The sequence below is a fragment of the Peromyscus californicus genome, unplaced genomic scaffold, assembly GCF_007827085.1.
Source record: "Peromyscus californicus insignis strain IS unplaced genomic scaffold, ASM782708v3 Scaffold_16__1_contigs__length_79575227, whole genome shotgun sequence".
NCBI lineage: Eukaryota > Metazoa > Chordata > Mammalia > Rodentia > Cricetidae > Peromyscus > Peromyscus californicus.
Genome location: NW_026294458.1, coordinates 2556604 through 2582337, shown reverse-complemented (window position 1 = coordinate 2582337; position 25734 = coordinate 2556604). Strand labels below are relative to the sequence as shown.

Genomic DNA, 25734 nt, shown 5'->3' with positions numbered 1-25734 from the left:
CACCATGACAAACAGCATGTGAAGATGCCGGTAAGCCACAAGCCATGTGGCAAGGTATAGATTTATGGAAATGGATTAATTTAAGCTATAAGAACAGTTAGCAAGTAGCCTGCCACAGCCATACAGTTTGTAACCAATATAAGTCTCTGCGTTTACTTGATTGGGTCTGAGCGGCTGTGGGACTGGCGGGTGACAGAGATTGTCCTGACTGTGGGCCAGGCAGGAAAACTCTAGCTACAAGGGATGTAGGGTTATTGCATACAGATGAATCAATGAAGCAGGTTTAGATAATCTCCATCCATAGGAACAGTCTCTACAGGTGGAGCGGTCTTCAGGTCATAAACATTCAAGGAGAAGCTATGATGGACATTTTTCTGCACACACTGTCAACATTTACACTTGGAGCCCCAATTAAGGCTTTGCCCTCTGCCTCACTTGGAGAAGGCTTTGCCACTCTGTGTAGCTGAGGCATTGGAGTCCTTGATATGGCCATGCCCATGTAAGCAGCCCACATTCACTTAGGACTTCATTCGCTCCACATCGACCCACGCCACCCTCTTGAAACATGAAACATCTTGAAAAGAGAGCAAAAAGAATGTAAGAGAAAGAGAACGGAGAGGCATCATGTGCGATGGTCTTATATGATGGTCTTCTTATATGACATGGCTGTTGTGTACATGATGTCACAGTAGCTGTGGTTTCCTGCATGTGTCAAGCCAGTCAGATTATAGCATAGGTTAGGGAGAGGCTTGTGAGGCTTCACCCTTACCTGAGGAGGTATTGGTAGGTGGTAGCTGCTCAGGCAGGGACAGTCACTTTTCTTTTAGGTTTGTAGCCACAAGTAGATTGCCCACACCTTGGATCAGGTGAATTGGGCTCTCTGTCCATACCCATACACATACAAGGTTATTAAAACAAAAAACAAACAGATATTCAGTTAAATTTGGGAGTACAATGTCTTGTGATTGGTTGAGTTGGAGAAGAATGGGGGTGGATATGCTTGAAATACATTGTTTACCTATATGAAAATTTCAAAGAATAAATTAAGAATATTATTTAAGATACTGTACTTTCCAGACCCATCTATTTTCCTGTAAATTTTGTAACTTCATTTTTATTTAACTTAGATAAAATTCCATTATCTCTTCATATATTTCTATTATCTATCTGTTGATTAACATCTAAGTTGGTTCCTTTTCTTTGCAATTGTGAATAGGATAGCAATAAACATGGCTGTGCAAGTATTTCTATGTCAGTGTTTTGAGAAGTCTCGAGTGTGATATAGCTGGGTCATATGGTAGTTCTACTTCTGATCATTTTAGAAACCTCCATACTGATTTCCATAGTGGTTGAACTAGTTTGCATTCTTGCCAGCAGTTTTCCTCACCAGCGTTTATTCACTTCCTGGAGGATGGCCATCTGACTGGGATGAGATGGTATCTCAAAGTAGTTTTAACCTTCATTTCCTGGATATCTAAGGCTGTTGAGCACCATTTTAAATATTTACTTGTCATTTCTGTCACCTATTTGAGAACTATCTTCATTTTATTAGTTCATTTATTGATAGGCAGGTTAGTCCCATTTGTTTGTTCTTGAGGCTATTCCCTGTGCTATTGAATTCTTTCAGAAAGTTTTTTGCCTATACCTGTATCAGTGAGTGTGTTCCCTGTGAAGAGCCGTGGCATAGAACAGCAGATGGCAATTAATATTCAAAATGTCAGCCCATTAGAAGAATAATATTCTGATGGGAAACCTCATTAGGCATGGCCACGGGGTTACAGACTCCAGAATATTGTTTGCTTCTCTCTGTAATTTTCACATGTGCTATTGTAATTTTTCTCTAAATGGCTATGGGGAATCACTTACTGCTTCTATGGTAGTGTGTTTTCCTCATATTTGCATCCTGATCTATTAGGATCTTTATCTGTGAAGATGACTTCTCCTTAAGCTGTATTGTCCATTTGATATCAATAATTTTAGTGTATACAGAGTTCTGATAAATAAAAATGAATACAAAGGAATGCTGCACAATTCAGGGAGGAACTGTTTTAGATTACAGCTCAGACTGATATAGGAAAATAGTGGTATTTCCCAGCTACCAAGACAACTGTATACCATTAGTTGATTTAGACCAGGTGCCTTGCTAATGGTTTTTAAGATAAACTGTTCCAGGAAAAGCAGTCCAATTTACAAGGACATACAGCCAGATGTCTGATGTGCTGAACCAAGGTCAAAGGTGCAAAGCAACCTAATTCCTATGCCAGTTTCTCTTGCTAGGTCTGGCTGATAACATAGGGCAGTGGTTAACTCTGCACAAATTCCTAATCACAGTTTTATGATATGGGCATCTAACCTGAAGACTAAGTTTAGCCAACTAACTTTTTTCCAACTGGCCAGGGCTACAGAGAATAATCTCACTTCATAGCCCCAAGAAAGAGTTGCAAGTTTCCTTTCTTTATGTTCTAAAGTTACCCACAGGACAGAAAAACATATTTTAAGATTGATAGCCCTGTTAGTGTCACTGTGCCTTGGAGAGTGCCAAAGTGAGCTCATATTAAGAGAACTATGGTAAACTGAGTTCCAACCAAAGCATTTAAGACACAGCTATCTCTATAAACACTCCCAGTCTGAGAGAGCCTGGCATTTATGATTAATCACAAATGTTAGTTGAAAATGTTACTACACTCAGAAATATAGGATGTAGTTCACGATTTTCTTATGTTTCTTAGATTCCTCAATAGTTTAGTGTTATAGCTCCTTTAAAGTCCTTTATAAGACTATCTCACTAGTTAGATAAAATGACTGGTTCTTTCTTTGTAGCTGCAGTGACAGCCCATCAATTAGGAAGTTGAGATTTATTGCATCTGTGTTGTTGGGATGACTCTGTTCATTATTTACTTAAGAAATGAAATGTGACCTTCAAATGTAACTCCTATATTCAACATGAAAGATTCTGTTGAGTATATATATATATATATGAATAAAGAGCTGCAGAAGGAGCCAATATGAGAGAATAAAGAGAATTCAACATGAGAAAATAGAGAAACCATCAGGATGTGTGTGAGTTTATTCCATTTCTAAAAAAAGCCTTCAGATAAAAAGTCCTAAGTTTCACTATGAGTGACTTTCTCTTTGAGCCCTGTCTGCAGCTTTGGAGCTGGTCTCCCAGGCAGCAATATTTCCCTATACTTTGCTCTAGCAATTTCAGCTTTCAAATTTAGGCCTTTGATTCACCTTTCTTGGATTTTTGTTGTTCAAAGTGAAAGATTCAGATCTGATTTCATTCTTCTCCAAGAGGACACAGCACTATTTGTTCAATATGCTTTCCTTTTCTCACTACATTGTTTTTTACACTTTTGTCCAAAATTAGGCATCCATAGCTGTGTGGGTTTATTTCCAGGTTCTTTATTCTGTTCCATGATCCACCTGTCTGTTTTTATAGAAACATTTTTAAACTTTTTTTGAGATTTTATTTATTTTTGTATTTTATGTGTATGAGTATTTGCCTGAATGTTTGTCTGTGTAGGGCCCATGGATGCCAGAAGATGGCATTGAACCCCTGGAACTGAAGTTACATACAGTTGTGAGCCTCCATGTGGGTGCTGGGAATTGAAGAGCTGTCAGTGCTCTTAAACACTGAACCATCTCTTCAGTTCTGTGCTAGATGTTTTTAAGGTGGGGCATGAGGATGTCAAGGGTCTGTTAGTGGTGGAATAGAGCAGAATGCTCTTAGAGTGATGACTGAGATATACAATGGAGAAAGTACGGGAGTTTGTCAAGTAGACTACAAGATTTTGAAGGACATTCTGGGTGTTATAAAAGCCTGAAGGCCAAGAAAATAACCCTATTAACATAGTGTAAAGAGAATGTAGGCTGCACAGATAAGGTTGTAGAACTGCAACAGGTATAAGAAAATTCCTATGATGTCTTGTTCAAAAGAAAATAACCTATGTTGTATGTCTTTCTAATATGTTTTTATTTTAATTTAGACATATCACAAGATTCTTGCTAACACAATTCTGAAATTGTTTATGCCCTGTCAGGACATGCTTAGATATTATTTTGTGGTTTTGTTTGTTATATTTTGTTGATGGATCTTACTGTGTGGCCCAAGCCATTCCAAAATTCACCATCGTCCTATCTCTGCCTCCAAGGTCTTAGGATATTTGCATTGTCTGGCTTGGCTACTTAAATATTCTTCATTTGAAAAACTGTTGTAGATAGTTTGGATTTAGAATGGCTTTTACCTGAGCATCTTGATGCTGTACAAAGTTTAACAGTGAAGTAGGGAAGGACTGCAGTTACATTCTAAACTCAGTCAGTGCAAAACAAAATCTAGAAATGAATTTATGTCTTTATTTCTAGAACTAATACATCATCCAAAGTCCACAGACACAAAGTAGTAAAAGAAGAAATTGTAGTGTTAGAGTTCTCCGTGTTCATGGTCTCTAATACCAGTCATGCTCGCAAGTTTTTGTATCAACTTAATACAAGGTGGGGGTCATCTGGGAAGAATCTTAAGTGAGAAATTGCCTCCACAGTACAAGCCTGTAGTCAAGTACAAGTCTGCAGGACATTTTCTTCATTGGCAATGACAGGGAGGGCCCAGCCCATTTTGGATAATGCCTTGCCTGGGGGAGTAAGAAATTGAGAAATGCCAGATAGAAATATAGATGAAGAAAAAAAAGACACAGGATAGCTTCAGGAGGGCCCTGGGTCGATACCCAGCAGCCTCAAGTTAATTTCTAATGGGATTTTTATACACTAGTAAGGGGAGAGACAAAAGACCTTCCCCTTTTAAGATCAAAGCACATGTACAACCCAGTGTAGACCCTTCAAAACACCTGATAAGCCCCATGGCAAAGCATCCTGTGATTAGGCCTTGAAGTATAAGACACCTGGTAACCATGCCTTTGAGAGCAACATAAACCCTGACTCTGACCTTGAGTCAAACCACAAGTTGGGATCTTTGTGGGCTCCCACATTGGCCTCCTGCAGTGACAGATGCAAAAGCTGTAAGATGAAATAACCCTCTCTTCCACAAGTTGTTTTTTGTCAGTGTTTTATCACAGTAATAGGAACCCTAAGACACCAATAAAGAGTGTGTGTCAAAAACTGTGGCCAAAGCCTCTTGCCTTCAATTTTTGACAGACTTTATCTGGTTTTATAAAATTATGGTTTCTTATCTAGATTCTAGGATTCTTTTTCGTTGTATTATAGATTTGTACTCAAACTGCCTCTGCCTCTCATTCTGGGATTACAGGTTGTGTGCCACTACAACCAGCATATTATTCATTCTTAATCTTCAGAATGTTTGTATATAAGAAAGAATGATTACTTAGTACTAGTTTCTAACTCATCCTACACATTTAGGGGAGTGAATGCCTCTTCTCTGTCCTTTCAAAGTCTGTGTTGACATAGTATAAGCTTGACAGAAGAAAATCACACACATTTTCATTTCATTTTTATATGTGGCCCAGACTCGCAGAAATGAGGGTCCTGAATGTCAAGGTGCTGAGGAGGAGGGCCCAGGATCATTAAATACAGAAGACTGGTAGCTGGGATCAGAAGGTCTTGCACTAGCTGATGATTTATGCCAAGACAGTTCATTAAGAAGTACAGCATCTTCTATACTATTTGCAAGGGGAAAAGCCCATGGTCAGCAGAAAGCTGAGTCAGACAATGTTGGCAAGAGAATACAGGATACCTCAGACACAGATGCCTTGAGACTGATGACTGCTGCCCTTGGAAGGGAAAGCTGTTTTGCCAGGAACCAAAACCTTAACTTGAGGCCCTGGCCCTAGCCCCAGCCTAGACCTTGCCAAGTCTGTCCCTGGGAAAGGACACAGAACTAGCATTCCCTTTGTCCTTTCATCAGGGCCCTGAGACAGCCTGGATTGGTCTGTCTTCCAACAATGTGTGTATTAGAATCACCACAAGAAAAGAAGGCCTCAAAAAGCTGTTTGATCTGAATTTTTACATACTAAATTAGATAAAGAGAAATAAATTATGTAAACATAAGACCACCAAAGGACTTTTCCACAGGATATTGGAGGAAACTAGAAACAAAATTTGTTAACAAAATTTGTTAACATAGACTTTCTCAGCCTTTAGCCTCTCATTAATGATGATAAGAATGTTACTTTTCTTCTTGTGTAAGAAAGACAATCCCCACAGGAGAAAGGGACAGGTCAAGATATTTCTCTAATGCCTTTGCTCAAAATAATCCTTATGACAAAGTGGGCATTATTTGGCAAGAATATTCTACTTCATATACTACCAGGGCACATCATATGAAATTGCTGCTATTACAATAATTTTGAAATAATAATAGTAAATATTTCCCTATTTTTATTGAAAAAATTTTATACAATATATTTTATGGTATTTTCCCTCCCCAAACTACTCCTGTATCTTTGCCATTTCCCTGCCCATCCAACTTCCTCTTCTTTCTCATAAACAAAACAAAAGAAAGTGTGCTGGTGCACACCTTTAATCCCAGCACTGGGGAGACAGATCTCTGAGTTCGAGGCCAGCCTGGTCTACAGAGTGAGTTCCAGGACAGCCAGGGCTACACAAAGAAACCCTGTCTTAAAAAAGCAAAACAAAACAAACAAATAAAAACAAACAAACAAAATGAATGTTGACCATGCAGTGGTAGCACACGCCTTTAATCCCAGCACTTGGGAGGCTCGGTGAGTTTGAGGCCAGCCTTGTCTACACAGGGAGTTCCAGGACAGCCAGGGCTACACAGAGAAACCCTGTCTTAAAAAAGCAAAACAAACCAAACAAACAAACAGAAAAGCCAAAACAACATACAAATCCACTAAGACAAATAAATCCTGAAACAAAACAAGCACACACATACACAAAAACATGAAATCCGTTTTGTATTGGATAGCTATTCCTGGATATGGGGCCTGTTGTAGAGTGTGGTTGATATACCCAGTGTTGCTCCACTGGAGAAAACTGATTTCCCTTTTCCAGCAGGTATCAATTGCAGACACCTTCTTGATTAAGAGGGGGACTTTGTGTCCACTTCCTCTTCTCCGTACTGGAATTTTATCACCACAGTCTCTGTGTCTGCAGTTCTGTCATGTTTGGAAGATGCTGTTTCCTTGGAGTCATCTACTGTCTCCGTCTCATGAACTTTGTACCCCTTCTTCTACATAGATCCCTGAGCATTGAAGGAGTGTGTTTGATAATGATGTCCCATTTAAGGCTGAGTGTTCCAAAGGCTCTCAGTCTACACTGTAGTGTCTGCTTGTGGGTCTCTGTGGTATTACTCTTAGAAGAAACTTCTTTAATGATGGCTGAGAGAGACACTGATCTATGGTATAGCAATGTCATTAGGAATCATTTTATTGCTATTTTCCTTTAGCAGATCAATAGCATTTGGTTTTTTCCCCTAGGCTCATGAACTATCTAATCTTGGGTTCTTGGACACTTTAGCAGTTTCAGCTGTGGGTTCCATCTAATGAAATAGGCCTTAAATCCAACCAATAAATGGTTGGGGAAGGGGAAAGGCATGATCAGAATTTATTGTATGGAAAAAAAATTCATTTTGAAAAAAAGTGGCTTGTTACTCCCATAATATCGTTCTACTATTGCTTGAGCATATCGTGGTGATTTCTGTCTTCCCCAGCAGCGTGTAAAGTACCTTTGAGCACCATGAACACTAGTCAGTAGAAGTGAAGCATCTAGTTGGGCACCACTCAAATCTCCATGTTCAGTGACATAAGTAAGTGATGTCTGCAGCAATATGGCCTTACCTTCAGGCCATGAAGAATAACCAACAGTCAATAGCCCTGGAAATAGCCTATGATGTTTGGGGGTCTGTGGGATCCCTTGATCAGTAACACAGCAAGATGTAACCCATTCTTGGCACTGGAGGTTTGACTCGATGGCATAAGATGTCTAGTTGGGGCATTGTCTCCTCCATTATATGGTGACTCACTCCATTTTTAAAAAGTGTGTGTGTGTGTGTTAAACATTACAATTCATATATATATGGTTTCTATATGACTTTTCAAAAGCCCATTAGTACTGATTGTTCCTTCCCAGCTCCCTGTACCCCTTCTTTACCCTGCCCTACTATTCCCTGCCCCCATTTAATCCTCCGATTCTAGTTTCCACTTTATCTCCACTTTATAACAATATATTCTGCTTCCCCTTCCCTGTCCGATCCTTTCTCCCCACTGGTTCCTTATTAGTTGTCTGATGCTCTGTGGTTATTCTGATTGAAACATACGTACCCAAAGCTTAAAAGATAACATCAACATATAAAAGAAAACATGCAATATTTGTCTATTTATTCGGGTTTATCTCACTCAGGATGGTTGTTTCTAGTCCCATCCATTTACCATTCAGAATTTTATTTTTCTAAAGAGCTGAATAATATTTGATTGTCTAAATGTACCACATTTTATTATCCAGTTATCAGTTGATGATAATCCTCTATCATATGTATTATTGGTAAAGATTTTCCGCATTCTGTAGACTGCTGCTTTGCTTCACTGATGGCATTCTTTGCTGTAGAGTAGGGTTTTAACTTTATGAGGTCCATTTATTAATTGTTGGTTTTAATGCCTATGTAATCAATATCCTGTTCAGAAAGTCCTTTCATATTCTGATGATTTAAAGACTATTCCCTGTATTTTCATCTCTTAAATTTGGGATAGCTGGTCTTACATTGAGGTTGGTAATTTGTTTGGAGTTGATTTTATGCAGGGTTATAGGTATACATTGGTTTTCGTTCTTCTGCATAAAGCTATCTAGTTTGACCAGCGTCATTTGTTGAAGATTCTGTCGTTTCTCCAGTGTATATGTTTTGCTTCCTTGTAAAAAATCAGCTGTGTGAAATTAAATTTGTCTTCAATTCTGTTTGTCAATGTGTCTGTTTTTTTTTTTTCTTTTTTTTTGTTTTTGAGACAGGGTTTCTCTGTGTAGCTTTGCACCTTTCCTGGGACTCACTTGGTAGCCCAGGCTGGCCTCGAACTCACAGAGATCCGCCTGGCTCTGCCTCCCGAGTGCTGGGATTAAAGGCGTGTGCCACCACCGCCCGGCCTGTTTTTATGCCAATGCCATGCTGTTTTTATTACTATAGTTCAGTTTTACAGCTTGAGATCTGAGATGGTGATACCTCTGAAAAATCTTTTATTATTCAGGAATGTTTTAGCTACACTGTTTTTGTTTGTGTTTGTTGCAGCTTTTAATGTACTTCTTTTCTGTTGATTTAGTGTTTTCAATGTTGTGTGCCTTGGGGAATTTCTTTTATGGTTCTGTCTATTTGGTGTTCTGTATGTCTCTTGTACTTTTATAGGCATCTCTTTCTCTAGATTGGGGAAATTTTCTTCAATGATTTTGTTAAAAGTATTTTCTGTGCCTTTGACCTGGGTTTCTTCTCTTTCTTCTATTCCGATTATTTATGTTTGTTCTTTTTATAGTATCCTAGATTTCCTGGATGTTTTGTGCCTGGATTTTTGTTTTTGGTTTTGGTTTTTTTGTTTTGTTTTTTCGAGACAGGGTTTCTCTGTGTAGTTTTGGTGCCTGTCCTGGATCTTGCTCTGTAGACCAGGCTGGCCCTGAACTCACAGAGATCTGCCTGGCTCTGCCTCCTGAGTGCTGGGATTAAAGGCGTGGGATAAGCAGACAAGGAGAATTCTGGGAAGAGAAAGGCTGAGTCAGGAAATGCCAGCCTGATGTCCAGGGAGCAGCATGTAATGGCACAGAGGTAAAGCCATGGAAAATGTGGCAACATATAGATTAACAGAAATGGGCTGAGTTTAAGTGTAAGAGCTAGTCAGGAGTAAGCCTCAGCTAATGGCCGAGCAGTTTTAATTAATATAAGCTTCTGAGTGATTATTCTATAAGCAGGCCATGGGACTGTGGGGGCTTGGCAGGACCAGAGAAGCCTTCTGGCTACACATTTGGGGCCCTAGCCAAATGTGACAGCAATGGGGTCCTTGATAGAGTGAGAGCCACAAATGAATGGTAAGTGGGGTAAAGGGAAAGAACTGAAGGAGCCCATGTCTCTCTCTGTGTCTGTACCAAGAGGCTAAATCCCAAGAGGATGAAAATGGACTGAGAGGAGTGACTCAGGTGTTTGGGCAGCAGCAGGTCTAAGAGTAAGTCTGGAGAGTCTGGAATTGAGGGTGGGGAGGTGAATAAACGTCATTTTCCTAAGCCCCAGCTAAGTTTAACAGCTGTAGGTCCCTAGTAGAGAGCTGTTCTGTGGGTTTGTGGAGAATCATCAAGGAATAGAGATGGGGTAGAAGGAATGGTTGAAAGGGGCAGAGCAGAAGAACCAAAGGTACCCTGGACTCTGGGTCCATACCAAGAGCTATTTTTCCATTTTGCATTCAAGGCAGACGTTGCCAATTGATTCTACTTTCAATTGATTCTACTTTCTTGGGTTACCTCAAATTTTTAATATAGTAACAATTAATTGGAGTTATTATAGTTAGCAAATGTGACTGATGATAAAAGTTGCTTATGGAATATTTGGTAGCTCCACTACACACCCGTGTACCCGGAGCCTTTTGTTTGTATTGCTTCTTTTGCCTCAAGAGTTTTGAATGAAAACATGAAAGCTATGAATATGAAAAATAATAAAGAACCTTAGAGTAGTGAATGTGGGCAAGAAAGGGAGTCTTGGACATATAGTTTGGAAGCATAAATGATTTTATAAAGGAGAGTATTGTTAGAATGAAAGAGTTTCCCCTAGTGCAGCAGGTCTTAAACTGTGGGTCTTCACTCTTTTGGCCGAGACTTTTCACAGGTGTCACATATTAGATATTCTCCATATCAGATATTTACATTATATTACAACTCATAACAGTAGCAAAATTACAGTTATGAAATAGGAACAAAAATGATTTTATGGTTGGGGTCACCACAACATGAGGAATTATATTAAAGGGTCTCAGCGTTAGGACAGTTGAGAACCACTGCCCTACTGGGTTGTATGTCTATGAGTGCAATGTTGATATTCACATGCCCATGGCATTATTTCACACATAGTTCATCATACATTGACAATTCATGTAAAGTGAATGTTGAATAAAACCTAAGGTCAGTGACCTCAGAGGTTACAGGGCATTGTGAGTCCCAGTGTGGGTGTCAGGAACCAAGCCCAGTTGCTCTGTAAGACCAGTGCTGTTAACCACTTAGCCATCTCTCCACTCCAGCTACCACACTTTTATAAACTGTTTCTATCCTGTGGATATTGCACCATTCCCCTGGATATATTTTTGAAAATATTGTCTTTATAGAAAGCATGCTAGTTTCTTTTATTCAGATCTCTTTATGTTCAGAGAATTAGTCAGATTGATTGTTCTTCTTACAGAGCTCATTGTGATCCATTTTTGTTCCCTGTAATAAATTGATTACTGGAACAGAAATGATGAAAGCTTAGCGTATTGTATCTTTTTATGTATAATTTTCTAAGGAATTCTGTAAATGTTAGTATTTTATGTAATGACCTGTTTCTATTTCTGAATTTAAATGAAGTAAGTGATTGGTGATATGTCAATTCAAGACAACTGTCTGATACATCAAACAGCAGCAGTAGATTTCCCGATTTCACTACTTCATTTGCTGGGTTAATTGTGAAGGATGGTAAGAGTCTGGATGCCAGCTGTGAGATCAGATAGGCTGTGTTATCCTGGGTATCACCTAGCCTTCTGCTTCCATAGATGGAAGAGGTAAAAATGGCACTGGCCTCAGACTATGGAGTTTAGTGTGTAAAACTTATCTAAGAGCAAATGAAGGAAAGGCTTTTGATATATAAGATGCTACATGGGGGGAATACAATAAATAAGTAAAAGAAAATAAAAATAAAAAGTTTAAAAGTAGAAATTCCTTCTGTTTTGCTGTTCCATAGGCTTTTGTGATGTTTAACTTTGTAGCTCTGTGTGTGGGATAACTGCAGTCACTGTGTTATTAGAAAATCTGCATGTATTTCTACAATGCGCCAAACAATAAATTCTAAAACGACGTATTTCTAGCACTTAATTTTTAATTTATCACCTTTTCTTTGTTTGGACAAATAACTAATCTTCAGTCTTCCACAGAGTTTAGAATTCTGTAGTCTTATATAGATTTCCAGGCATTACCAGAGCATATATTGTATATTTATAATTATACATATGTAATTATATGATTCCAGTGATACTGGAGAAAAATCACAGACTAAATAAAGTTCTCCTTGTTTAGGTCAGTCCCAGTATGACAAACTCCTTTACAATAGCTTACTAATGCTGAAGATTTTTGCACCCACCCAGGATACCAGAATCTTTGCTGTTACAGAGCAAAACAGTGAACTATTAAATGTTCTTCTTTTTCTACAGTGCCTCCAAAGCCATTACACCTGCAGAATTTACCTTCATCCCATACACCCCAAGTCCCCAGGCATAAAGCTTTACCGAGTACAAAACCAAGGATGGAGGAAGCTAATCCAGCCCCTACTTCATGTGCCTCAAAAGGAAAACCCAGTAAGGTGTCAGATCTCATCAGTCACTTTGAAGGAGGCAGGTAAGAGTTACCATGTAATAGGAGAAGGCGGGGAGGAAAAGATGGCCTTTGAAAATCACAGTATCTTACTAAGTTTCCTGCCTTTAACAAGTGCATTTCAAAAATCAATTTCATGATCTTGCCCTGGTAGGTGTTAACATTCACTACATAAGGACAAACTGTTTCTCATTTCCTGTATCTGTGTGTCATTCTGGGTCACTTCTGTGGCCACGCTGCTGTCCACTCTTGGTAGAAAGGCCACCATGTCATCTTAGCCTCTATTGTCCTCACTCTCTCTGAGGACCTGACTCCTGCGGATTCTTGCCTTCCTGGGTCCTCTCCAGTCTTCCGACTCATTTCATTTAATGAGAGGCTGCTGTACCAATTCAGCCTGCTTCCCTCTTCCTGTTGTTACCTCATGGTGTTTCAGAGAGATAAACACAAAACTCATGCTGAATACCCATTTCATTCTAAGCAAGAGAATTTTATATTCTTTAGTTCCAATGTATGAACAAAATGTGGTTTTCCATGTAAAAATAAAAACCAAATTTATACAAGTTGCTTTTCTGCTTGTACAACGTAAATTGTTTCATCTTAGAATTGTTTATGTCATTAGAAATCTGAACAGAATGTATATCATTTCACTTACACCCATAAAGCCAAATATTTTCACTCATTTAGGTGTAATATTGAGAGATAATTTCCCATTACGTGAATCATTTTTTTAAAATTTATTTTACTATTTTATATGTATGGATGTTTCATGTGTACTATTACATGAACTTTTTTTTTTTTTTGCAATACAATTCAGTTCTACATATCAGCCACGGATTCCCTTGTTCTCCCCCCTCCTGCCCCCCTCACCTTCCCCCCAGCCCATCCCCCATTCCCACCTCCTCCAGGGCAAAGCCTTCCCCGCGGACTGAGATCAACTTGGTAGACTCAGTCCAGGTAGGTCCAGTCCCCTCCTCCCAGGCCGAGCCAAGCGATCCTGCATAGGCCCCAGGTTTCAAACAGCCGACTCATGCAATGAGCACAGGACCCGGTCCCACTGCCTGGATGCCTCCCAAACAGATCAAGCCAATCAACTGTCTCACCCATTCAGACGGCCTGATCCAGTTGGGGGCCCCTCAGCCATTGGTTCATAGTTCATGTGTTTCCATTCATTTGGCTATTTGTCCCTGTGCTTTATCCAACCTTGGTCTCAACAATTCTTGCTCATATAAACCCTCCTCTTTCTCGCTAATTGGACTCCCAGAGATCCACTTGGGGCCTAGCCATGGATCTCTGCATCCAGATCCCTCAGTAGTTGGATGGGGTTTCTAGCACGACAATTAGGGTGTTTGGCCATCCCATCACCAGAGTAGGTCAGTTCGGGCTGTCTCTCGACCATTGCCAGCAGTCTGTTGTGGGGGTATCTTTGTGGATTTCTGTGGGCCTCTCTAGCACTTTGCATCTTCCTATTCTCATGTGGTCTTCATTTACCATGGTCTCCTATTCCTTGTTCTCCCTCTCTGTTGTTGATCCAGCTGGGATCTCCCGCTCCCCCAAGCTCTCTTTCCCTCGACCCTCGCCTTTCACTACCCCAACTCATATCCAGGCTGTTCATATTACATGAACTTTTAAGTGTCATATATATATTTGATACTTAAAAGTATGATACATATATATATATAGCGACGTTATAGCTCAGGAATATTTGGGGGATGTCCTGGAAAGCATGAGCAAGCACAGAACTACAATGTCTTTCATTCAAAATTCAAAATGTAAGTATAAGCCAGCTGGGGGCACAGGCCTATAATCACAGCACTCACAGGGCTGAAGCAGGGGGATCGAGAGTTTGAGGAGAGCCTGGCCCCCACTGCAAGACTCTCTCAAAAACAAAACAAGAAAATAAAATGTAATGCATTTACAAAATATTATGCTTACTATAATAGTTACAACTTCTGGAGAAAAATGATTAAAAGCCTGTCTTCATGTTTCATTCCTGACCAGTTGTGATATCTCCTGTAAATCTTCAAATACCTCTGAAGGGAATTTGTAATGCTTTTGATAGCTAAAATTATAGCAATATTTAAAGGAATGATTAAATTCCATTCAGTTTTTTTTCTTCTCAGAGTGAATTGATTCAAAAGAGATCCTTCCAGTTCACAGATTCTACAGTCACTACAGTGACTGCAGAATGTAAGGAGGGCTGGAGCCTGAGCCTGTATGAGTGCTTTCATCAGGGCTTGGGGGACCTCAAAGGAGCCAATATTCCAAAGGCTGATGTTTCTGCTGCCATCAGTTCTGTGACCCATTCTTTGCATTATTTGAATTTATCTCTCCAGGTAAAATGGGTACAATTTTTGTACTATATGTAAGGAAGGATGTGCTGTAATTCATGGTTCTAAGCATATGTAAGGTACAATGTTCATGTTTGGGCAAGGCTTTGCAGGGTTCGACTTGTGGTGGACTCCATTGCAAGTAGCATCGGCATTGGTCTGGTGTCATATAGGCAGTGCCAGTGTTGTGGTGTGCGAATCCACTAAAGACTTAGATTCCATTCCAACTTAGAGTAAATGAATTTATTCTTACTGCTAGCAGAAGGACGGCAGCCTTAAAGCCAAACAGCGTACCATTCAGAAGGGGATGAAGGTGAGGTTTTAAGGTGGACATCAGAAAGGTGTGTGTTACAACCATCCGTGGACTCCACAGCTGGACAGGAAAATTGTTTTGCTTCCCTTAGTTTTTCTTTCTTTCCCACTATATAGTAATAATAATATAGTAATAATTTCCTCACTTTCTCATAGTGATAGTGAGTTCTACACAAGCAAAAGCAGCTGTTAATACTCACAGCCCATTATCCTATTATTTCTTTTTGAGTCAGGGTTTCTCGGTGTAGTCCTGCCTGTCCTAAAACTCACTCTGTAGGCCAGGCTGGCCTTGAACTCACAGAGCTGTGCCTGCCTCTGCCTCCCGAGTGCTGGGGTTAAAGGTGTGCCATTATCCTAGTCTTATCTCGCTTGCAGGCCACAAGGGTCTCTCAGGCAGTCCAGAACCAAAGGTCAACAGCCCATACACCCCGCTCCATATTAAGTGTCTCCAGTCATCACAGGGTACCTGCGTAAATTTATTCAGGTCTGAGCACTCTAATGACTAGGATGGAGGAGTTCATTTCTGGGCAGGCAAAAACACAGTGCCATCAGGTTAGGGCTGGCTGTCATGTCTCCACACCAGGACAGCCGGTTCTAAATGGTCTGCAAAGTGGGTTAATACTGCATTGACTTTACTGTTGGACAGTGTCCACAAGCCTGCAGTCTGGGTTTCAGTTTTGATCCCTATGGTAACAGCCTACTACTTTGTTTTACAAGTAGGAAGCCACTGGGTTCTCAATAACCACAGAAATAAGCCAGAAGGACCTTGGAGGGCCACGTATCACTGCTGTTTGTACGTGAAGACCAGTGAGGCGGCTCAGCAAGAGGAGTGCCTGCCCCGCACTCCTAAAACTCAGGGGAGAAGGAGACCTGACTCCTGACCTCCACGGTGCTCCATAGCTCATGCATGTTCTCTCTCCCTCTCCTCTCTCTCTCTCTCTCTCTCTCTCTCTCTCTCTCTCTCTCTCTCTCTCTCTCATGCATGTTCTCTCTCCCCTCTCTCTCTCTCTCTCTCTCTCTCTCTCTCTCTCTCTCTCTCTCTCTCTCACACACACACACACACACACACACACACACACACACACACACACCAATAATAAATACTTTTTAAAGGACCAGCTGAGTGTCATAGTTTCACTTGGATGAAAGTCATACCATTCTTAGAATGATTTGGCGTGAGTAGATTTTATTTTATTTTTTACTGTAGCTTCCTTTTTCTCATGTTTTTCTTTCTCCTGGAATAAGAAAAAAAATACTCTTTTTTAGCTTAGAAAAACTTCACGATTTTAAAAATAACGCCTTCCCACAGACAAGTGCTCAGCTTTCCCAAGCATATTGCATGGCTAACTCTAACACACACACACACACACACACACACACACACACACACACACACACACACACACACACACTTGCTTGGCTTCTACAGGCTACAGGGTCTCCTGAGAACTGGTTCAACTCCTGCTTTTCCCCGTCCCCAGCTCTTGCTCCTGGTGCAAATGTGCTTCTGATGTCAGCTGCTAAAGGAAGTTGTTAGCTATTTTCCAGTGCATTCCTTTTGAAGACTATAGAAAGTGGACAGCTTGGTTCATCTCTGAGGATTTTTTGACAGATTATCCAGGCTCAATATACACTATGTATAGAAGACAAATAACAAAGTAGAATGTGTCACACTTACTTATACTGGCTACTTCCTTCTTTTTATATATAAACATTTCTCCTTCTGAAATTTTTTCCCTTCCCTTACTACTGTGGCCCTGGGGTTGAACTTGGACCATACATTTTTTTCTTCCTTTCTTTGTTGCTGTTCGATTTTTCTGTTCTTCGGGGTAAGGGTGGGTTAGGATGAAGGATGAAGGTGACAGCACATCTCAGTACTTTCTAAAGTGCCTTGCCATAGCTCCCCAGAGTCCCACCTGTACTAAAGATGGTGATCAGTCTTAGATTCTGTCCCTGCTTTTTGTTGGTAGCTGTTCACCTGCTCCTCAGTCCCTCTGAAAGGTTTCCTTATATATGGGGCAGAGGCGATGAGAGTCAGAGCTGGACTTCACAGCTTGAGTTCTGGTTTTGCCACTTGCTAGCCAGGTGACATTGGCCATAGGACAGAATCTTCCCATGTATAGATTCCTCTGTTTATGGTCCTGCTTTAGGAATCAGGTAAGGCTAAAACCCCACAACCGGTGTAGAAGACTTAGCATGGTTTGAGACCCTTGGTGGATACTTTGTAAATGTTGTCTGCTGTTGTGTCATTGCCACAGGATCACCACAGTCATCTACAATCTCTTAGACATTTGTTGAACTCTTCACACAACAAGCTAAGTTGTAGGAATAAATCTGGGAACAAGAAAACACTATCTTCACGCTCATAGACTCTTAATCTGTTTTAATTTCTTTTTATTTATGTCACAGAAATTTATCAGAAATTTATAGCTTTGAGTTTATGTTCTCTCCCTCAACCTTAAATTATAGGTTAAAATGCTGTACAAATATTTCCATAGGAACATGATTATATATTGGGAGGAGTTCCTATTGTCCTTAATACTATCAAGATTACATAGACTATCAACAGTAATAAGAGCTTTAAAGATGATTAAAAGAAGATTAGAGAAAGTGGTAGAGTGTGCTGTGTACATAGAACAGCCAAGAAAAGCTTCTCAAAAGGCCTGAGTGACAGGGACAGAGGAGTGCCCTCTACCAGTGCCCTGGGGAAGATTTGCTGTGCCTACAAGAGCAGGGCTGCTGACCCTAAGATGTGCACAAATGGAGAACTACAGAAGTGTGGCAAGGCCACAGTAAGGGGAAAGGCAGTCCCAGGAGATGGGAGATGCAGGAGCTGGAGAAGGCAAGAGTCTTGCAGATGTCATGCATGAGTCTTGCAAGTGAACTCATGCATGTATAAAGATCTGATTTGTGAGGACCAGGTTGAAGAGATCAAAAGCAAAATTAAAGAGAACCATTGGGGATTAGTTGGCAGCTACCACTACTTATTATGTTTAATAAAGTTTTTCAAATGTTTCTACTTTCCAAATCAAACTAACTTGGTTTTATATCCAGTTCATAAACAAGGAATGCCTATGCTTGTTTGAAGAAATGATTAAGAAATAAAGATCTTGGGAAAAGGCAATCTCGTTAAACAAATATTCTTTCATCTCTATTCTTACTGAATAAGTTGTATTAGTAAACAGCTCATGGGATGCTCCAACCAAGAAATGTTCAGGTTCATCGCGTCTGCTTTTGGTTGTGAGCCTAGCCATTGACAGGTGACCCATCTCCAGCCTTCCCTCCTTTCTAACTAACTGCTTGTTTAAATGTGACTCATGTCCAAAGAATCTGTGTTCCCAAAACCATCATGAATAGATATGTTTCTTTTCACCTAGAATTGACTTGTTTTCATTCTAAAACTTTTCATACTGATGTTTCTTTTTGTATTTTATCTTACAGTGTTTTGTCAAGTTACATTGATTTGCAAAAAGATTCTACAGTGAACCTAAATATTCCTCAGACTCCAGGACAGCATGGATTGACCTCCACACCTCGACAGAAATTCCTAACGCAGCACTCTCCACAGAAGCAGGAAAATGATGCAGATCAGACTCAGGGCCAACATAGTTGTTCGGCCAACGGTGTGGTGGCAGCACAAAACCAGATGGAATGTGAAGATGAGAAAGAGACAACGTGTAGCCCAGAGACCCCTGTTCAAACTGCTGTGGCCTCTCTTGATACACACTTGGTGAATGGAGAAAGAAATGAAACTACCACAGATTCTGCATCATCTATAACCGATAGCCATGACGAAAATGCTTCTGACAGCAGCTGCAGGGCTCCAGGAGCTGACTTAGGGCTGCGCTCCAAAGGAGGAGGGCCGGGAATGGAAACTGAGCTACAAGAGAAGGAAAATGGAGTGAGCACCATGGAACTGGATAAGCTGGACCAGCACCATGAAATGAAGGTAAAGCATAAACTGTCTCATTCCAGGGGAAGCATTGCCTAGTGTGTTACTGTTCCAGACGGTTTCATAACACCTGTGAAATGCATGGCTCAGGTTACACACACTAGCAGATAAACCCTTTGCAAGCTCTGGGAGCTACTGGGTGCTACCCCCTCTCAAAGGTGTTTCCCTTTTTCTTCTTGTGTACCTTCTTTTGATCATTCTGTTGTGATTTCTAGAGGCATGGTTGTGTTGTAGGAAAACCACAGCAACCATGTTGTTTCCACTTGGGAGGCAGATGTTCTTTGTTGTTCTCTAGATGTTGGTGCTATAGAGCAGTATTGTTTCCCTGGTGTAACAAACTGCAAACCTAAATAGGAACACGCAGGAAATACCAGCTTCCACAGCCAGGGGTGTTACACTAGACGAGGGTGGAGCTGGAGGGAACTGAACCAGCACCATGAGATGAGAGTGACCTGAGACCTGATCGCTCAGGGCTAAGCACCGGCCTGGGTGCCATCAGCAGCCCAGGTGTCAGAGCGATACAGTTCACATAAAATAGGAAGTTTTGCTAGCTGTATTTTATCATACTTTTAAGAAAATCTTTTAAAAAAATGAAAAAGTACAATATGATTGACCAAACAGAACCAGAAAAATCTTGATCCTGCTTCTGGCACATCCATTAACTCACAGGTGTTTTTGTATGTGACTCTGACCACAGATTGTTTTGGTCTTGTTGATATCAGTATCTTACTTTGGGATTTTAATAACATGACATTCATGGCGTACTTTGGATTTCTTGTAGCAAACGTGTCATGTAAGTTTCATGGTAAATTTCCTAGTCTTTAACGTGCAGTTAGTAGCTTCTGAAAACAAGCTAGAAATTTCTCTTGCTCGGTATTTCTCGTTGAATATATTAAATAAAATTAAAACTTTGGCAATTGTAGGAACATCAAATGGAAAATCCAAATCTTAAATCTACTTATGATACTTATGGTTTTACGCCCTAGCATAGGCAGACACATTGTATGGTGGTTGTATTTAGAACTTTAACTGAAGTGTAATCAACGAGGATTATAATTGTAAGCAAATGGGTGAGAGAAAGTGACTCATGCTTCATAACATTGTCTGAAAAAGCGAAGAAACACAGCACAGCAAAGGGATTCTCCATGTGAGTCAGCGGGATAAAATTGGGTGTTTTCACAGTTGAGCAATGGTGACAGGAAGAGGCAGCCAGAAGCACGTTGTCTTTCTCAGTTGGCAGGAAGAGGCAGCCAGAAGCATGTTGTCTTTCTCAGTTGGCAGGATGATGCCCTCAGGATCACCTGTGACGCCCAAGTGCCGCTCCTATGAAGGAGGTTTGTGTGGCTCCTGTGGTTGGTCCCTGGCCGTCCTCTTTCTACTTTGTGTTGTTTGTTGTAGCTGCATATTCTTAGATGAATTTTACTTGACTTGAGAGATGTAATACAATTTCCTTTTTCTTTCTTGAAAATAGATATTTTTCATACAATATATTCTAATTATTCTTTCCCTTCCCATTTCTCCCAGATCATCCCTTTTTCCCCACCCAGCCAAATTCACACCCTTTCTTTCTCTTTCTCATTAGAATACAAATGGACATCTAAAAATAACATAAGAACAAATACAGCAGAACAGGACAAAACAAACCTTTTTTATTATTAAGCTAATGAAGCAGAGTGTAATACAGGGTCTTTCCCTGATACCTAGTGGGTGGCACATGCTGCGTGGGTTGAGCTATTGATCCAAACACCACCCAGTGCCATCATGGTGTTAGTTCGTCACCCTGTCCTTCTCTGAGGCTTGCCACTTTGTTTCCTTGTCTCCAAATGCAATATGTTAATGGTAAGGGACGGTATATTTTGTTAACTGTATTTTAGCATAATTAGGAATAAAAGAGAACTCTTTTTAAAATTTTTAGTAGAATACTGTGTAGTAAGTAGTTGGGACAAGGAACTGATGGTGCTCCTTCTGGCCTATGATTGGACAAGTCAGTAAAACTCCTGTGTAGTTAAGGGATATAAGCTTCATGATGACAGAGCTCTTTTCCATGATAATGTAGTAATTCTATGTAGTTATGTGTGATAAATACCCTTGGTGCTTCTTAAACTTTCTAATGTGATGAACTTTTAAGATACAATATTTTGAAATTTATCATGCACACAACTGAAAAATAATTACTCTGTCTTTATGTAAGTGGATAAAGAGACTTACATAAGGAGAGTTTCAGATAAATCTCATTTAAACAAATATTCAACCTAGTGGCCGTTTTCTTGAGAGCAGGTTTGGAAGGAAGCTCTAGTGAGCAGCACAACTCCCTGTGTGCCATTGATGAAGGAACACCCCTTCTCTGTCCAGAAAGGTAGTCCTCTTGAACTGAGTAGAAGGCTTCAAGATGCCCGTGGCACAGTGAGGGTGGGAAGGAATGCCTGGCTAGCCAGCCAGGTTAACCAGATTACCCCTGAGGGTGATAGCCAGACTACCCTCCTGCCCTTAATAGATGTTTCCCAAATGCCCACCAGCAGTGGGAAGATGAAAAACAATGGCAAATGTTGTGGAGTGTTATTTTAACTGGGCAAAGATGTGTTGCTTTTGTTTATGCTACAGAATATTACTTTAACTGTGTAAAGGTGTGTTACTTTTGTTTATGCTGCATTTGTTTAATGATGTAAAGATGTGTTGTATCTGTTTCACCTTGCCTGCCTAAGGCACCTGATTGGTCTAATAAAGAGCTGAATGGTCATTAGCTGGGCAGAGAAAGGATAGGTGCAGCTGGTGGACAGAAAGAATAAACAGAAGGAGAAATCTAAGCTCAAAAAGGAAGAAGAATAAGAGAAGGAGGAGAGAAGGAGGGATATGCCTGGGGCAAGAAGCCAGGCAGCCGCCAACCAGACATGAGAAGCAGTGAAATACAGAAGGAAAGAAAAGTAAAAATCCCCAAGCAAAAGGTAGATAAAGAGAAACAGGTTAATTTAAGTTAAAAGAGCTAGCCAGGCCGAGCATTCATAACTAATAGTAAGTCTCTGTGTAATGATTTGGGAGCTGGCTGGGTGGCAGGCCAAAAGAAAAAGCCTGGTACAGTTAAATGCAAAGTATAAATGGAAAGGTATAATAGTTTGGAAGTTTAATTTTATTAAAATATACCATTAGTCATCATTATTAATAAGTGAGAGCTGACTTTAAAGAGTCTCTCTGATTACAAGCTGTTTATTGATATGGGGATATATTTTGAACAAACAATGACAACTGTAAAATATTTTAATTTTTGCCATGTAAAAGCTAGAGGATGACTAACTGACATACTACTCTGAGAGCACTACACTCTTCCAACAATGAAACTTCAGTTTTCTGAGGCAGGATCTTCTACGTAGCTCAGTCTGTTCTTGAACTCCTTAGGTTGTCCAGGGAAGCCTCAAACTCCCAACCCTCCTGCCTACCTCAGCATCCTGTGTGTTGGAATTACAAGCATGTAACACTATATTCAACTTAAATAAATGCTAGTAATCTGCAATATAGCTATACACCTCAAAGTATCTTTTAAACATCAAAACTGACAAATAAAAGAAGTTCAAATCATAAGCATTTTGTTATACCTTTAGTCACTAGGTGATACTTTGAAGAAAGAAACACTCTGAATAACTTTGAGAAAAGACAAACACAATATATTTGAGGGAAAATCTACCCTGTAAAGTTTACCTTGTGCATGTGAAACTATGGGGAGATTTTCATTTACACGACTTTGTAGACACTTATCCGTTAAAGTGTGTGTACTTAAGAAATGGCAATCATTTTTAATTAAATTCCTTCTAAAGCATGCTAAACAAAAATTTTTTTCTCATTGCAGAGTATGCTTTATTAGTTTAAGCACTTATGAAAACTAAACTTCACTGCAGACAGGAATTAGGGTACTGTCCCCTGTGATATCTGTTAGGGTCCGAGAGACGCCCCCGAGAAAGAGCGTCAGTCACATATGCAATAGAAGAGCGTCTATTATTTCCACCATGGTGAGGTGGCCAATGGCGACCCCTAAGGGAGCCAGTCGCAAGCTCCTTTTAAGTAGAGTTAGGGGGATTCCAGGGAGGAGGGATTAATCTGGGACTGATTGGTGAAGGAAAAATTAGTCTCAGGGCTGATAAGCCTTCAGAATATCTAACTGTTACACATGCTAACATGAAAATTAATGGACAAAGGATGTAGCTCAGTGATTGACAAATTCCTATTATTTGTGAAACCTTGTGTTCAGTTACAAACAAGTGTTGTAATCTAAGTTATTTTTTCTCCATTTTCAATTACTGTTTGGTTGTAATTATTTTTTAATTGATTTTTTTCATACAGTATGTTCTGATCACATTTTTCCTCTCCCCTAGATGTTGTAGTTGTAATTTTTAAATTGATTAATTTAGAAACACAAATGAAACATGTGTGCTCCAAGAATACAAAGTGATGGACAGGCTGCTAAGAAGCAGGTGAAGTAGACTTGAAATTGGCTGGGTGGTCAAGGATGAAGTGGGATGGGATAGGAGATATAGTTAATGAGCAAAGGCAAGATTCAATATTTAAGGAAATATCTCATATTGATGAGCATGGACTTCAACTAAGATTTTTAATTCCAATCACGTTGGCCTCATAATGAGGCCAGAAAGGGTAGAGAAATTAGTATGAGAGAAATGGGCTAGACTTGTTTCTGAGTTGTAATCTCACTGGATTGCCTGGGGTCATTGTACTCCTGGCCTTTAATTAAACCTCATCCTTCCAAGGAGCTGGTAGTTCAGGCTTATGGACCCATGATCAACTGAGGCCTTAACTTATGAGGAAAGCTGAAGACAGATTGTTGTGGGCTGGTGTGCAGTGGGCTAATGTGCCGTGGACTAGTGTGCAGTTTGTGTGTGTGTGTGTGTGTGTGTGTGTGTGTGTGTGTGTGTGTGTGTGTGTGTTGTGTACATGTAGAGGTTGGTCTACACCTTTCACCCTTCTTGTTTAAGGCAGAGTCTCTTGTTGATTGTTGTATATGCTACACTAGCAGGCCCAGAAGTTTCTGAGCTCTGCCTCTGCCCACCAACTCACAGAGTCCCCTGGAATTGCATAGACACACTAACTTCCATGGCTTTATGGGGTTTCTGGGGTAAGGATCTGAACATTGGTTCTCAACTTGTATGGTAAGCATTTTATCCATTGAGCTGTCTTCCTAGACTGATCATAACAAATTTTGTTAGTGTTTAGCAATGCTGTCATATTTACCTAGTATCCAAGGACACGCAGTCTGCCTCACACGTCTTATGAGCTGAAGAAAGGGAAAGGCAAAGATGTGACTGAGATTTAGAACACAAACTATGGTGGTTTGAATAAGAATGGCCCCATAGGCCTGAATTTATTTGAAAATACATATTTGAATGCTTAGTTGCCAGAGAGTAGAATTATTTGTGAAGGATTAGGAGATGAGGCCTTGTTCAGGATATGTGTCACTGGGGGTGGGGATTAAGGTTTCAAAAGCCCATGCCAGGCCCAACATCTCTTTACCTGCTGCTTGCTAATCAGGATGTAAAGCTCTCAGCTACCACTCTACCACCATGCCTGTCTATTTCCTGTTATGATGGTCATGGACTAACCCTATAAAACTGTAAGCAAGCCCCCAATTAAATGCTTTCTTTTATGAGTTGCCGTGGTCAGGTTGTCTCCTCACAGCAACAGAACAGTGACTAAGTCAATAAGTGAGGGTGAATTCAGTACTATTAGCAGAAGTCTGTGACAAACGATGTAACTGATGGACCATAGTGTAAAAGTGGCTGGCTCTAAGGTTGGGCCTTCCTTTATTGAGGTGAAATGTGTCCCATAAGGGCCAATGGGACATGCTGAAGAGGAGCTAAAGGTCAGTGAATAAATTGTCAGCTGTTATGGCAACTTGTGAGCATGCTTCTGAAGATTTGAGCCCAGATAGCAGAGTCTTTCAGTGGTCTCCCAACCTTGCTGAGTGGCCTGAGACTTGGGAAACAAAAGCAGACTAGAACTGATCAGGATCCACAGCTCAGCAGTGCAGGAGCCAGGGAGAGCAGAGACAGACGCAGGCTCAGCTGACCATTGAAATAAGGCAGAAATTCAGAAGGACCTCTGGAGGTCATGGTGTGCTAGAAGATCCAATTTGTGCAGGAAAGAGAAAGATGGGGTCTTGAAAACATCAGGTGTATGTGTCTTAGAGAACAGGGAGAAGACCTGTACCATGACTCAAGAGGTATTTTCTAGGTACGAATACCTCTATGGAAAGTGAATACTTCACTTTTGGGAGGGGGTAGATTACAAATAGAAATAAATTTTTATTTTTTTTAAAGAATTTTGTATATGATTCCTACCATCTCTCCTCCCAATCCCTTCCCATGTCGTCACCTCCCAAATCCATGGTCTCTTCTTTGAATGTTATTGTCACTAATATCTATGCATGTGTACTTATATGCATACATGTATGTACAACCTACTGAGCTGTTGGGCTTTTCTCTTATGTGCATGTGTCTAGAGGCTTTCCACTAAGGATGTACAACCTCTATGGGAGCTCCTCCCAAGATGAAACTAATTCTCCCTCTCTTAGCAGACATTGACAACCTATAGGTCTTCAGCTAAGGGTAAGACCATGTGGAATTTCCCCTGTCC

General features: G+C 40.4%; 1 protein-coding gene across 11 annotated transcripts in view; it reads left to right on the top strand.

The window, feature by feature from the left end:
- Fgd4 (FYVE, RhoGEF and PH domain containing 4) overlaps window positions 1-25734 on the top strand; it is a 209840-nt gene that overhangs the window by 117249 nt on the left and 66857 nt on the right. For 10 of the 11 annotated variants that reach the window (XR_008218682.1, XM_052739977.1, XM_052739970.1 and 7 more), the window contains exons 3-4: window positions 12351-12534; window positions 18591-19098. Coding sequence is in view for 10 of the 11 variants with exons in the window: in XM_052739970.1 (XP_052595930.1) it covers window positions 12351-12534; window positions 18591-19098 (692 nt within the window). In the remaining variant the exon portion in view is untranslated. The remainder of the gene's footprint in view (window positions 1-12350; window positions 12535-18590; window positions 19099-25734) is intronic. The other variant, XM_052739973.1, reaches the window with a different exon arrangement.